The 15,000-nt window shown below is 47.5% G+C and overlaps 1 protein-coding gene across 6 annotated transcripts in view; it reads right to left on the bottom strand.

The window, feature by feature from the left end:
- The window catches only part of NCBP3 (nuclear cap binding subunit 3), a 58,952-nt gene extending 58,114 nt beyond the window's left edge, over window positions 1-838 (bottom strand). For 4 of the 6 annotated variants that reach the window (XM_075594456.1, XM_075594454.1, XM_075594453.1 and 1 more), the window contains exon 1: window positions 504-837. In XM_075594456.1, the coding sequence (XP_075450571.1) occupies window positions 504-674 (171 nt within the window). In that variant the 5' untranslated portion in view covers window positions 675-837. Of the gene's footprint in view, window positions 1-503 lie in introns of all 6 variants that reach the window. The other 2 variants (XM_075594455.1, XM_075594451.1) reach the window with 1 other exon arrangement.
- Between the last annotated feature and the right edge of the window lie 14,162 nt (window positions 839-15,000).

Here is a 15,000-nt window from a genome sequence, read left to right on the forward strand (position 1 = left end):
CTCAGTCAATATTACCCCATAAACCATATCAGTTGATCAGTTGCAGCATAGGCTTCAACCCTCAGTCAAAACATACAATTTCAGTTCTTACATGTCATCAACATAACCCCCCCCCCCCCCATCCCCTTATTTTACATTTTTTTTTAAAGGATCACCCTACAAAACATCTATGTCCCCATAAGCATGAATGGGTCCCCATAAGCATGAATGGGTCCCCATAAGCATGAATGGGTCCCCCCCCCTCCCTCTAAAGTCATGACCCTCATAACAAAAACAGATCAGGCTGTCCCATTAGACTCCAGTGGGATCTCACACACACGAGAGCTGCGCTGTATGATTACACGGGGATGTTGGGGCAGGTGATGGTCATCCAGCATCTTACTCGCTCCTATCCACCACCTCCCCCTGTCACTGGAGTCCGTGATGAGCGGGGGGGGGGGTAGAAGGATAGATCCGATCTGACTCATGGCCCGTATCCCCCTAGTAGCGGCAACTCCACTCACCGGTACGATCTCCAGCGGCGTATCCTGTACCGGCGCGGCCTGAGGCAACCCTGCTACTTGCGCGGCCTGCAGCTCCCCTTCCTCCACTTCCATGGGCTCCGGCTCCGTGCCGCCGCCGCCGCCGCCGCCTCCCACCTTCACCGACACCCGCAGGCCCCGTACGGCCGCCATTTAATCCTACAGACACCGCAACAACCAGAGACGGGAGGGGAAGCCACTCACATTCACTCTTCCGCCGGGCTACCATAGAGTATGGGGACAAGTGGGGCTAGACGAGGCTGAGCACATGACATGCAGGTGAAGGGGGGGCGGCGGCCATCTTGGTTGTGGAAACAAGCCAGGACGTCCAACGTGATAGATCACGTGATTTGGCCTGGCTCAGTCACTCACATGCTGTATCTAGTGTCGGACATATTTGAGCATAATCATGTTTTGTTAAAGTGTCTCTGTTTTTATATTGTTCATTAATCTATCATCATTAATTATCAATGCTATTAATTGATATAACTACTATCAATGCATAAGGAATAATGCATTTAGAGTTTTGTATCCTATGTTGTCTAATACCATTTGTATATTCAGTGCTTTTTTGTTGTTGTACAGTATTGTATGTCTTTATTTATATAGAGCCATTAATGTACATAGCGCTTCACAATAGTAATACACGTGACAATCATATAAATAACAAATACAGATAGCGGGTCATGGGAATAAGTGCTCTGCTCCGAGGAGCTTACAATCTAATTGGTATGTAGGAGGAATGTACAGAGACAATAGGAGGGCATTTTGGTAAGTGCTTCTGCAGGGGATCAAGCTTTATGTATCGTGTCTAGTAATATCTGCGGTGCTACTCATATGCTTCTTTAAGCAAATGTGTCTTAAGGTGGGTCTTAAAGGAGGATAGAGAGGGTGCAAGCCGGGTATTGAGGGGAAGGGCATTCCAGAGGTGCGGGGCAGTCAGTGGGAAAGGTTTAAGGCGGGAGAGGGCTTTAGATACAAAGGGGGTAGAGAGAAGACATCCTTGAGCAGAACGCAAGAGTCGGGATGGTGCATAGCGAGAAATTAGGGCTGAGATGTAAGGAGGGGCAGAAGAGTGTAAAGCTTTAAAAGTGAGGAGGAGAATTGAGTGTGAGATGCGGGATTTGATAGGAAGCCAGGAGAGTGATTTCAGCAGGGATGATGCTGAGACAGATTTAGGAAAGAGTAGAGTAATTCTGGTAGCAGCATTTAGGATAGATTGTAGGGGAGACAGGTGAGAGGCAGGAAGGCCGGACAGCAGGAGGTTACATTTGTCGAGACGGGAGAGAATGAGGGCCTGAGTCAGAGTCGAGCAACAGAGGAAAGGGTGTATCTTTGTAATATTGCGGAGGAAAGAGCGGCTGGTTTTAGAGACGTTTTGAATGTGAGATAGGAGTCGAGTGTGACCCCTAAGCAGCGTGCTTGGGCTACTGGGTGAATGATGGTACTTCCAACAGTAATGTGGAAGGAGGTAGTAAGGCCAGGTTTGGGAGGAAGTATGAGGAGCTCTATTTTTGTCATTTTAAGTTTAAGTCGGCGGAGGGCCATCCAGGAGGATATAGCAGAGAGACATTCATAAACTTTGGTCTGTACAGCAGGTGTAAGGTCAGGGGTTGAAAAGTATATTTGTGTGTAGTCAGCATAGAGGTGATATTTAAACCAAGAAATATGATTAGGTCACCTAGAGAAGTGTGTACAGGGAAAAGAGAAGAGGTCCCAGGACAGAGCCCTGGGGTACCCCCACAGAGAGATCGATAGAGGAGGAGGAGGAGGCGTTAGCAGATGAGAGACACCGAAAGTACGATTGGAGAGGTAAGAGGAGATCCAGGATAGAGCTTTGTTACAAATACCAAGAGTATGGAGAATGTGGAGGAGAAGAAGGGGATCCACGGTGACAAATGCTGCAGAGAGGTCGAGTAATATGAGCAGAGTGTAATGACCTCTGTCTTTGGCAGCATGGAGGTCATTAGTTATTTTAGTGATGGCTGTTTCCATCAAGTGAGCTGTGCGGAAGCCAGATTGTAGAGGGTCTAGGAGAGAATGGGTGTTGAGAAAGTAGAGCAAGTGAGAGAATACATGACATTCAAGGAGTTTAGAGGCAAAAGGCGGGAGGGAGACAGGTCGATAGTTGGAAAGACAGGTTGGGTCAAGCTTGCTGTTTTTGAGTAATGGTATAACGGATGCATGCTTGAAGGATCGAGGGAAAGGTACCAGAGTAGAGGGAGGTGTTAAATATCTGTGTGAGCGTAGTGGTTATAGTAGGAACAATATGTTTTAGGAGATGGGAGGGAATGGGGTCAAGAGGCCAAGTGGTAGAGGAAGAAGAAGAGATCAACAGTGACACATCTTCCTCTGTGACAGCGGAAAAAGAGTCAAGGAAGGCAGGAGGAGAGTTAGGAAGCAGTGTAGGATAGGAGGAGGAAACAGAGGAGATGTTCTGACAAATGGATTCCACCTTTTCCTTGAAATAATCAGCAAAGTCCTGAGGTGAAATGGAGGAAGAAGAGGCAGCTGGGGGTGGTTTGAGTAGAGAGTCAAAGACAGAGAAGAGTCGGCGTGGGTTAGATTTGTGTGTGTTGATTAGTGAAGAAAGGTAGGTTTGTTTAGCCTGAGAGAGGGCAGAGTTGAAACAGGATAACATAAATTTGAGTGAAGGAAGTCTGTAAGAGTGTGAGATTTCCTCCAGAGGCGTTCAGAGGAACCAGTGCAGGAACGCAGCATGCGCGTGTGGGAATTTAGCCAGTGTCTGGGGTTAGAAGGGCAAGGGCGGCAGAGAGAAAGCGGGGCATGTACTTTAGATCAAGAGAGGAGGATAAGGCAAAGTTGTAGTTCCTGACCAGGGTGTCAGGGTCTGGGGTAGAACTGAGAGGGGAGAGGGAGGATCGTAAAGTGGAATCAAAGGCTGGTAGGTTAATAGAGCGCAGGTCTCTGCGGAGACAAGGGGTAGATGGAGATGGAATTCAATGTTGGTAAGAAGTGTGATAAAAAGTGCTCAAGCACCAGGCTGTTCCAAATTGTAATAAATCCTAGACCATGGATAGATGAATCAATCTTCAATATAAACCAATGAGTATGAGTATAGCCATCACATGAATACTGCTCCCTGAAAACTGGGAGAAAGTGGAAAACCATCACTCTCAATTTCATTGGGAGTATCAATAAGGCATAAGATAATGGTTGCATTTACTCACAATCATCTTCTGGTCTAGGGAGTCGTGCTGCTGCTGATGAAATCCAGGTAAGTGCAAAAGAAGTAGAGCACAGCCAAATAGGAGCAAGGATAGGATCCAAAGGTACAAAAATAACTTTATTGGAGTTCCCAAAGCATAAGAAAAAACCTCCAACGCATTTCGAACGTAATGTTCTTTGACAAAGAACATTACGTTCGAAACGCATAGGAAGTTTTTTCTTATGCTTTGGGAACTCCAATAAAGTTATTTTTGTACCTTTGGATCCTCTCCTTGCTCCTATTTGGTGGTGCTCTACTTCTTTTGCACTTACCTAGATGGAGATGGAGAAGGGGAGAAATGAGAGAGAGAAAATGAGATGAGGTGATGGTCAGACAGAGGAAATGGGGGAAATGGAGAAATCGGAAAGGGAAAAGTTTTTTTGTGAAAACCAGGTCTAGGTAGTGGCCATCCTTGTGGGTGCTAGCTGCAGTCCACTGTTGAGGGCCAAAAGAAGAGGCTAGAGAGTTGTAAAAAAGTTGATAATACAATAACCCCCACTTCCCCCAATACACACACAATACACACAATAACCTCCCCTACCCCCCCAAAAAACACAATAACTCTCACCCAATACATATGTAGCCTAGTGCCCCTTGCTATACTTTTATTTGGCCTCAACACTATAAGTCCTGATAGGAACTGGCAGTGTTGGGGTTAAACTCCTGCACAGGGCCCAGCTTGCAGTTGCAGCCTGGATAGCTAAAATGTTAGCATCTCCAGGTGCTGGCCTACTGGCAGTTTGGAGTGTCATGCCTGGGGAGGGTACTGACTGGGTCACATGCAGATGATGTGATGCCTCTCAGTACCTGGACCTGCCCTGTTATGGGACAGAGTTACAAACCCCTCACCCGGGTATAAAAGCTGGCACACCACCAAATTGTGTCTGCCTTCCCTCCCCCTGTGGAGTGGGAATGCTTCCACCTTGCCCCATCAGGGGGTAAGGGGGTTAAGGAGGGGCTCTAGGGGCCTCAAGCCCCTTGGGTCTGCTCCAGGGATCAAGAGAGAGAATGGAAGCTGCAATAAAAAACGGTTGTACCATACCAGGACTATATGAGTCAGTGATTGAGGAGTGAGTGGGGAGAATTCCTGTCCTTGGCAGGAGCCCTGCACCATTGGACCAGAAGCTGAAGCCTGACCTGTTGCCACTCCCCAGTACCACCGGCAGAAACTCACACATCCTGTGAACAACAGGTATGCACCACAGCACACCGTGTACCTACCAAATCTCCTTTGGGGGGTGGGTGAGGGGGGGGAAGGGAAGGTGTTACACATACAATAACCCCTTCCCTCAATACACACAACCTCCCTCACCCCCACCCCCCAACTTCCAGCACCGAAAGGTGCCAGTCCATTGAACTGGCGTTAAAAAAGCACTGTGTATATCTATTGTGACAGAGTCATAGACTCTGTATACATTAGTAGGAGGTGGCAGTATGCCTGCTTTCCAGTATACGAGGAGTTAACCCAGCTGATTAAGCAGTCCACAGGTGATCCTAATTAGTAAGCTCACCTGCCTTTTAAAAGAGGAAGAAGAAATGCCTCTGGGGCAGCAGTCTCTCTCAGACACTGAGAGAGGACAGACAGACACAGATTCCCCAGACTAAGGCTGCGTCCATAGACATTTCTCCCGTGCGGAGGCGCGCGGAGGCTGAGGGAAAGCGGGTGTTTTCCCTGGCTATGGTACGCGCGCCGTCCATGCGCGTGTCTATTGGTCTGCCAATGATGTCACAGAGCTGGTTCGCTCTCATTGGGCAAACCGCTCACATGACCGCACTGTCGCGCAAGAAATCAGTTTTCACAGTTTTCAGATTTCTCGCGCATCGCGCTCCCCCTCCTGCATCCGCATGCACGCATGCTGCATGTACGCGAACACTGCCTTAAGGCAGTCTGTTCGCTCAGCGTGCGGACACGTCCGCGCTGTCTGCCACAGTATGGACACAGCCTTATGCTGTCCCAATGGAATAAAGCTCCCAGGTAAGGAGTGCTATTACCAAATGTTGGTATCATTAATTACAAGTAATTAATTACAATTACAAGTAATTACAGTAATTACAAGTGCTATTACCAAATATTGTTAGTCTGGTCTAGCTTAGCTAACCAGCCGGGTAGATAGGCTTAACCTAGTTTAGTTAGCTTCCCTAACGGGGATAGGCTTTTGTTTATGTTTTATTTTACTTAAAGGGACAGAGCACCCATTGTTTTTGTTATATTTTTGGACAAATAAATCCACCAGCATATTATTTCACCGGAAGAATTGTGTTGTCTCCTCACTAACCACGGTCATCTTGCCACACTATATACATATATATCTGCATTCGGCTGTGCTACATGTTAAGTGTCATGTGAAGTGTCTACTGTAGAATTGTATAGAAAATCCTAGAGCAAAAAGTCCAGTATCAGGGCTTCAGAAAAATGACAACTGTCGGTCCACAAATTCACAAACTTGTGAACTATGTTGATAACTTTATTAACATCTCTGATGTCGAATTGTCACAAACTGAATGGTCCCTTCTTAGCAAAGGTTTGAATTTCGCTCCATGTAATGATTTTGATTTATTCAACACTGTTATAGATTTATTCGAAAAATGTCTTTAAAAGAAATTATTTTCTTGACAGGACAAAGATTTGGCTTGTGTAATAAAGGAATTCCGTGCAGTACAAGCTCAGGATAAGGTTGGTGCTGATCAATATTCAAGACATAATATTTTAACTGCTGAATCATTGGATACATTTAAAGAGCAGTGTGCTGTGCAAGACCTGAATTCCTTCTTAGGCCTCGGGCATGGTCAGTGCAGGCGCGCTGCTGCTCGGCAGTGAGCCCCTGCATCCGCAATGAGAGCGGCTTTAGCAGGGGCTCGCGCACGCTTCCGCAAGCATGCGGAAGCGTGTGTCTTAAGAAAATTTTAGTTTCTGCGCTCGCCGGAGTGCAGGGCCGGTCACGTGAGCGGTTCACCCAATGAGGGGCGAGCCAGCTCAGTGATGTCACAGCCCCCCCCCCCCCCCCCGACACGCCCCCGGACGGCGCGCGGTCTAAGGCCAGGGAAAGCACCCGCTTTCCCTCAGCCTCAGCGCGCCTCCGCACGGCTAAAATCACTATGGACTTAGATTGTGATGAGCAATCTACTGAATGGAACCATGTAGATGTCACCTTCTTTGGTTGGAAAGACTCAGGTTTGAGAAATAATTCTAGTTTCTATCCTAGTCATGTTCAAGGTTCCTTTCTATCTAGTTTTGAAAGATAAGTAGAACATGATTTATATTTGCTAGCCAAAGGCTTCTCTAATACACAACCACCGTTTAATAATAGATACCAAATAGAAACAATTATGTTGGCTTAATTTAAAAAGAATAAAACAATAATGATTAAGAATGCTGATAAAGGGGTGCACTTGTGGTTCAAAACAGTGTAGATTATAACATCAGAAGCCCTTCGATAATGATATGACATTCATTTTTACTCCAAATTGCAGACAGATCCCACACTAGTGTTTCTGTCCGAATTAAAGTAACTCTTAGAATTGGGTAAAGTTATTTGTGTCCTGACCAACAAGGAATCTGACTTTCTATACAGGGCCCATCCTGTAGTGCCTATATTTCGCCATCTCCCAAAGGTCCACAAGACACTGATACAACCAGCCTATCGTGTGTAGCATTGGATCTTTGGGAGATGGGCTCTCTAGGTATGTAGATTTTTATTTGCAACCTTTGGTACATTGTCTACCATCCTTTCCATGCTACTATAGATCTTCTTACATCCATACAAGATATCCAATGGTCTAAGATGTAGCTGTGGGTGACTATAGACGTGACTTCGTTATATACGATAATTGACCATGGTATGGGGCTTGCCACTGTCAGACTTTCTAAATTCAAAGCGTTGTCTGGTGCAAGCTCACCACTGTACATCACCTAGTCCAGCGGTGTGCAAACTGAGGGACACGCTCCCCAGGGGGGGCGGGAGATTCTTCTGGGGGGGGGGGGGTGCAGAGGTTGCAGAGATCCCGTGCTCTTCCCCACAGCATTAAATTAAATGCCGGGGGATCACGTGAGGCCCCTGCAACACTCCACTTACTGTGATTCAGCCGGCTCCAGGACGCGTGACCATGGCAACGCGGCATCAAATGATGCTGCGGGTCATGTGACGTCACGGTTGCCACAGTAACGTGACATCAAATGATGCCGCGGGTCATGTGATGTCACACGACTCCGCTGCGTCATTTGACGCCGCGCGAGGTAAGGAGGGGGGCGGCCAACGGAGGAAAGCCAGCAGGGGGGCACAGCAAAAAAAGTTTGCGCGTCCCTGACCTAGTCAACACCATTCCAACTGTGAAGCATGGTGGTGGAAACATAATTTTATGGGGATGCTTCTCTTCAGCAGGGACTGGGAAGCTTGTCAGAATAGAGGGGAGAATGGATGGTGCAAAGTACAGGCAAATCCTTGAGGAAAACCTGGTTGAGTCAGCCGACTCGGAAACTGGGGAGGAAATGACCCGAAGTACAAAGCCAAAGTCACACTGGAGTGGTTGAACAAGAAGAGAACTAATGTTCTTGAGTGGCCCAGTCAATGTCCTGACTTGAATCCAATCGAATATTTATGACGAGACTTGAAGATTGCAGTCCATCGACAATCCCCAACAAACTTATTAGAACTGGATCAATTTTCCCATGAAGAAGGCAAAAATGTCACCATCCTACCATGCAGAGCTAGTAGAGACTGATCCAAAAAGACTCAGCAGTAATTGCTACAAAAGCTGCTTCTGCCAAGTATTGACTTAAGGAGCTGAATACTTATGCAACCAGTACATTTCACTGGGTTTTTCCGCCTTTGCAGCCATTTTACCTCCTCCTCATATAACAGTGTTCAGTTTAATCACTACAGCTTTGTAGCTTTGGATAAAAATAGTTTGTTGGAAAAAAATGCATATACAGTACATTATTTGTAATTCAACAACTTGTGACATTATTGGTAAGGGGTGCATACTTCTGCAAACCAATGTACAGCTCAACCCCGTTATAGCGCAATCCGTTACAACGCGGATCCGATATAACGCTGTGTGAGCATGGCTTCTGGTTATTTTTGACAAACTTCCAGGATTTCCTGAGAGGAATGTCCGGCCATTTTTTTTCACGATCCCGGTTATAACGAGGTTGCTTCGGGGATCAGCTGTATATAGTAAAAAACAAAAAATAAATTATAGAAAAAATAATGACAAATAGAGTGGCACTTAAATTATAATTTATTAAAACAACAATTATATAATATGTTGTGATATTAAATACAAAATATTACTTATCACTATTTTTAGGCTCTCTAACTTACAAGCATGCAAGAGTACATACATCTTTCCAATGCTACTGTACCTATTCTGTACACTAAGGAAATAGTCATATTGAAATCACATCTGAAAGCAAAGGTAATTTACAACATTTATCTATTTATACGTTTTACCTTTTGTTTATTATTATAAATACAGTATGTTCATAGTTTTTTCATTTGACCTACAAAAAAAGCATGAACAATAAGTTTATTTTGCAGAAGGAACATTTCCATATCTGCCTTTTCTAAAGGAATAAACAAGAAGCGTTCCATGTACTTCTCTTCTGCTTCACTCCCATTTACATATGTCTGGCCATTTATAAGGCAGTGTTGTGCATTAATCTGCTCCATTGCAAAGTACAGATGGCTGCAATGCCTTCCTTAAGCAACAGTTGAAGCTGCCGTTTTTTCTTTTAGATCTAGCATTATCTTCCCTTTGGATCCCATTTTTCCATGAGGTGCACGCAGATAAGTAGTATTTTGAGTTCCCTCGTCACACGGGTATAGTGATACATATTTTTTCTCAAGCAAATAAGAGTTCTTTCTGATATATTACATTGCAGTCTGCTCTGACAGCAGATGGTTAAGATCATCAAGCCACCAACAGGCTGGGTCTGCCGGGGTTGGTGTCCCGATCCTCATGCGCATGCACAGAGCAGAGGTCTCCGTGCGCATGCGCAGGGTAGCAGGATGTCCGGCCTGCTGCCTGTGGGCCCCCTCCCCCCCGCTCCCAACTTGGGATGGAGGGGAAGCGCCGTGGCGAGCCAGTGCCCACCAACCCAGCTCCCCCCACCAACCCAGCTCGCCCCGCACCAGCCTCCGGCCCCGGGCAGCTGCCACGACGACCAGGTGCTGGGGGGGAAAAATGCTCCCGCGGGAATTAGCCCACCAGTCTTGCCCCCCCTCAGCCTACCTCCCACACCCCCCCAGCCTACCTCCCCCCCCCCCAAGCCTACCTCCCACCCTGGGCAGCAGCTGCGGGGATCGGGGGCAGGGGGGGAAGCGAGACAAAAACAATGGATGAAGCGTCTGGGGGGCAGGGAAGCAGGAAGCAGCACCCACCCGGTCAAGGTCAGTCACCCACCAACCCAGGCAGTCACTCACCCAGGCAGACACCCATGCACCCAGTCACACACACACCCAGTCAGTCAGTCACCCACCCAGGCAGTCAGTCACCCACCCAGGCTGTCAGTCACCCACCCAGGCAGTCAGTCACCCAGACAGTCACCCACCCAGTCAGTCACTCACACACCCAGTCAGTCACCCACCCACCCACACACCCAGTCAGTCAGTTAGTCACCCACCCAGGCAGTCAGTCACCCACCCACCCAGGCAGGCAGTCACCCAGGCAGTCAGCCACCCACCCAGGCAGTCAGTCGCCCACCAAATCAGGCAGTCGCCCAGACAGTCACCCACCCACCCAGACAGTCACCCACCCAGGCAGTCACCCACCCAAGCAGTCAGTCACCCATACTTAACCCACCAGGCCCATACTTAACCCCCCCCAGGCCCATATTTAACCCCCCCAGGCCCATACTAAACACCCCCCCCCCCTCAGGCCCATACAGAATCCCCCCCAGGCCTTTTTTCACATTGGATGTAGCATTGGGTATTTTTGTCTTTTGTTGAAAATATTAAAATAAACAGCTTGCATTGTAATGTTTTTTTCCATATTACAATAAAAAGAAAACAGTTAAGTAAAAGTTGCGCTCTAAAAAAATTGTTTTCGTGGTAGGTGCGCTATGGGTTGTGGGGGGGGGGGATGCTCATTCATTTGTCCTGGGCCCCATGATTTCTGTTGGCGGCTATGAAGATCATTGCAGCAGAAACTCTTATGAGAGTCAAACAATCATAGAGATATGTTCCCCCTGCACAAAAGGAAAGCAGAGATCACATTTTGTCCAAACACTACAGTCTTGTTTAAGTCATATAATTCAATGAAAATACAACAAAGGTGCCACCATAACCCGCAAATAAACATACAGGTCCACATATAAAACAAATAAGTCCTTCTTGTGAAATGCGCAGAGGTGAATAAGTCCTTATGGCAGAATATGCAGGGAAAATATTAGTGATACCATAAACAATAAGTATTACAAAGAGCTCTCATGTAGTCATTACTACAACAGTATGATGCGGAAGCTCAAAACACGATAATCCATGTGACTCCACGGACGATCCGGTACCGGGAGAGATTGAAGAAGACCGGAAGGTTTTTGACGGACAGATTTATTTTGTGCACAGACTGGGCATGAAGAGGTGAAAGCTCTGATATCCTTCGACATGTTGGGCCACCAGAAGGTTCGTCGAATTAAATCATTGGTCTTCTTAAAGCCGGGATGGCCAGCAGATCTGGAGGAATGGCCCCATTCCAGAATTTTGAGATGAAAACGTGGAGCCGCGTAAAGACGACCATCAAGAACTTCCAACCCTTTGGGAACCTGAGTCTGGGATTCCAGAATCTTGTCTAGAATGTCAAAAGAAGTGGCAGCAATAAACAACTGGGGGGGTAGGACTTCTCCTCAGTAATAAACTGGCGGGAAAGTGCATCCGCTTTGATATTCTTAGTCCCAGGAATATAAGAGAATTAAACCTAGAAAAGAACAGGGCCCAAGGCGATGAGTGCCTTCAATGTAGGATAGATTCTTGTGGTCCGTCAGAATGGAAATGGGTTCTTTGGTTCCTTCCAGGAGATGTCTCCACTCTTGTAAAGCCATCTTGATGGCTAACAATTCCCTATTCCCCACGTCGTAATTTTCTGCAGAAGAATTTTTTTTAGAAAAAAACCCACAGGGGTGTAATTTGTCTTCGGGAGTAGTCCTTTGAGAGAGAACCGCACCAGCTCCTACGTCGGAGGCGTCAACTTCCAAAGTAAAGGGGAGGGTGGGGACGGGATGTCACAGTATCGGAGCTGAGACAAAGGCTCTTTTAAGAGATTCAAAGGCCCGGGTGGCTTCCAATGGCCATGAGGACAGATCGGACCCCTTTTTGGTAAGGGCCGTGATGGGTGCCACCAAAGTTGAAAAGCCAGCGATGAACTTCCTGTAATAGTTTGCGAGGCCGAGGAAACGCTGAATCGTTTTTAAGGAGTTAGGTTGAGGCCATTCGAGTAAGGAATTGAGCTTCTCCAGATCCATGTTGAAGCCTTGATCCGAGACAATGTACCCCAGGAAGGTAGTAGAAGATTGATGAAAGACACACTTCTCCATCTTGGCATAGAGTTTGTTGGCCCGTAAACAAGAGAGCACCATCTTGGTATGAAGAATGTGTTCTTCGAGGGTCTTAGAAAAAATGAGGCTATCATCCAAGTAGATAATTACACAAGAGTTCAATAGGTCACGAAAAACCTCGTTCATAAAGTCTTGGAAGACTGCAGGGGCATTGCACAACCCGAACGGCATCACCAGGTACTCATAATGACCACTGCGTGTGTTGAACACGGTCTTCCATTCATCTCCTTTGTGGATGCGAATCAGGTCGTATGCTCCTCTTAGGTCAAGTTTGGAGAAAATGGTCACGCCTTGCAGTCTATCGAAGAGCTCCGGAATAAGAGGAAAAGGATAACGATTTTTTATGGTTATCTTGTTCAAGCCACGGAAATCGATGCAGGGGCGAAGTGTCCCATCCTTCTTCTTTACAAAAAAGAATCCTGCTCCAGCGGGAGAACTAGATTTCCGAATGAAGCCCTTAGCAAGGTTTTCTGAGATATACTGGGACATGGCTTCAGTCTCAGGCAAAGACAATGGATAAGACCTGGCTTTGGGAAATGGAGCACCCGGAATTAAGTCTATCGGACAGTCGAAAGGGCGATGAGGGGGAAGCTCCTCGGATTTGGCCTTACTGAAGACATCCAGGAACTCCGAATAGACGTCCGGAAAGGAGACGTCTTGTGGGGACGTGGTCTCCAGGACGGCCAATACCGCTGCGGATGGAGCAGACACTCCTACTTGAGAGGATCTCCATAGAACAGGAACCTTGGCCGTCCAATTAATGATGGGATTGTGTAATTGCAGCCAAAGCAAGCCCAGGATGATATGAACCGAAGGAGAGTGAATGACATCAAAAGAGATCATTTCCGAATGTCCATCATCCATAGAGAGTTCAAGAGGAAGTGTCTCCAAGGTAATAAAGGCTGGCTGCAGGGGTCGACCATCATTCGCCTCTAATCCGACCGGAAAGGCCTTCTCCCGGAGAGGAATGTCATGCTGAGTAGCAAACGCCTGATTTATGAAATTTCCCCCGGAACCGGAATCAAGGAAGGCCTTAGCAGGGATCTGGATATTCGTGTGCTTAAGGAGCACCGACAATAGGAGACATTTAGGGAGATGCTGTGAGGGAAGAGAAGAAGCAGAGATGGTACCCAGTGAGACTCCCCCATACCTCACTGGGCGTTGGCATTTCCCGGCTTCGAAGGACAGCGTGGTAGGATATGCCCAGGAGAACCACAATAGAAGCACAGCCCTTCATTCCTCCGACGTAATCGCTCCGTAGAAGGGAGGTGAAGTGTGCCCAGTTGCATGGGTTCCGGGGCTTCCAGTGCGAGTAGTGCAGGAAGAGGAGATCTGGAATTAAAGGACAGAGAAGTAGCAGTACGAGAACGTTGGCGTTCAGCCCGCCTCTCCAGAAGTCTTTGATCCACCCGAACGCAGAGAGCGATCAGGGCCTCTAGGGAGAATGGCCTCTCACGAGCCGCCAATTTGTCCTTTAGGGTCTCCAAAAGCCCTTGCCAGAAGGTGGCAGAGAGAGCACCATCGTTCCAGTCTGTCTCTGCTGCAAACTCCAGAGCGTAAACGCGCCACTGATCTCCGACCCTGCGAAATATGGAACAAAGAAGATGCCGCCATATCACTGCGTCCAGGAGTGTCAAATACTAAGCGGAATTCTCTTTTGAAATTGGCATAATTGTAAGTGAGTTCGGGTTTCAATTCCCAGATAGGTGAGGCCCAGGCTAAGGCATCTCCGGTGAGGAGGGGAGTACACGTAGGCTACCTTAGTACGATCCGTGGGGAAGCGAGAAGGTGACAGCTCAAATTGTATTTTGCACTGGTTCAAGAAACCGCGACATGCAAGCGGTTCTCCCGCGTATTTACTGGGGGTAGGTATCCGCAAGTCAGAGGGACCTGATCCTTCACGGGATACACTGGAGGAAGACGTGGGGGACACTACCCTGGGGAATCTGAAGAGATAGGGTATTAACTTGCTGGTTAAGAGTGGACACTTGATTGTCCAAAAAATTTAAGTGTTTGGAAATGGTGGTTAAGGTATCTTCCACCTCAGGGGGGTCTGGGTCTGTTGGCTCTGCATAATGTAACGCTCGGCCTGCCCACAAGCCAGACGAGACCCCGGGACTGAGGTGGAAAGGGTAAAACCACACACCTAGCAGCAAACGGGGGCATGGCCGGAATATGGTAGTAGCGTAGGTGGTCCGGGTAACAAGAATGTAAATGATACCATACTTGACAGCTCCGGCGTAGAAGGGTCAAGTTCGTATGCTAAGGGTTGTGGATTGGAGAGGGCAGCGTAATCGATTGTCCGTAAGCCTGGGTCGTGGAGTGGAGAGAGCAGGGTAGTAGTTTGTCCGTGTGCCGTGTCCAAGGGTGTAGAGGTCTGTAGCGTAGAAGTCCAAAGCAAGGTCCAAAGGGTTTCCAGAGAGCAGCGTAGTAGAGTTCAAAGCAAGGGTCAAATCCAGGGAGGTCAGCAAGGATTCCAGGGACAGGAGCAGCACTGAAAAGACAAGAGAGGCCAGGCAACAGCAGACAGCACCAAGGTACAGAAGCTATGCAGAGCAAAGAGGACATGGAGAAGAGAGATTATATAGGGGGCTGGGACCAATCAGAGAAAGGGGAGTGACAGAGGAGCGGCCTGAAGAGAAACCTAATAGGAGAGCAGAGTGAGGAAGTTTGAAAACCAATGGGAGTGAGGGGAGGAACGG

Source organism: Ascaphus truei, chromosome 3, assembly GCF_040206685.1.
Source record: "Ascaphus truei isolate aAscTru1 chromosome 3, aAscTru1.hap1, whole genome shotgun sequence".
In the NCBI taxonomy this organism is placed as follows: domain Eukaryota; kingdom Metazoa; phylum Chordata; class Amphibia; order Anura; family Ascaphidae; genus Ascaphus; species Ascaphus truei.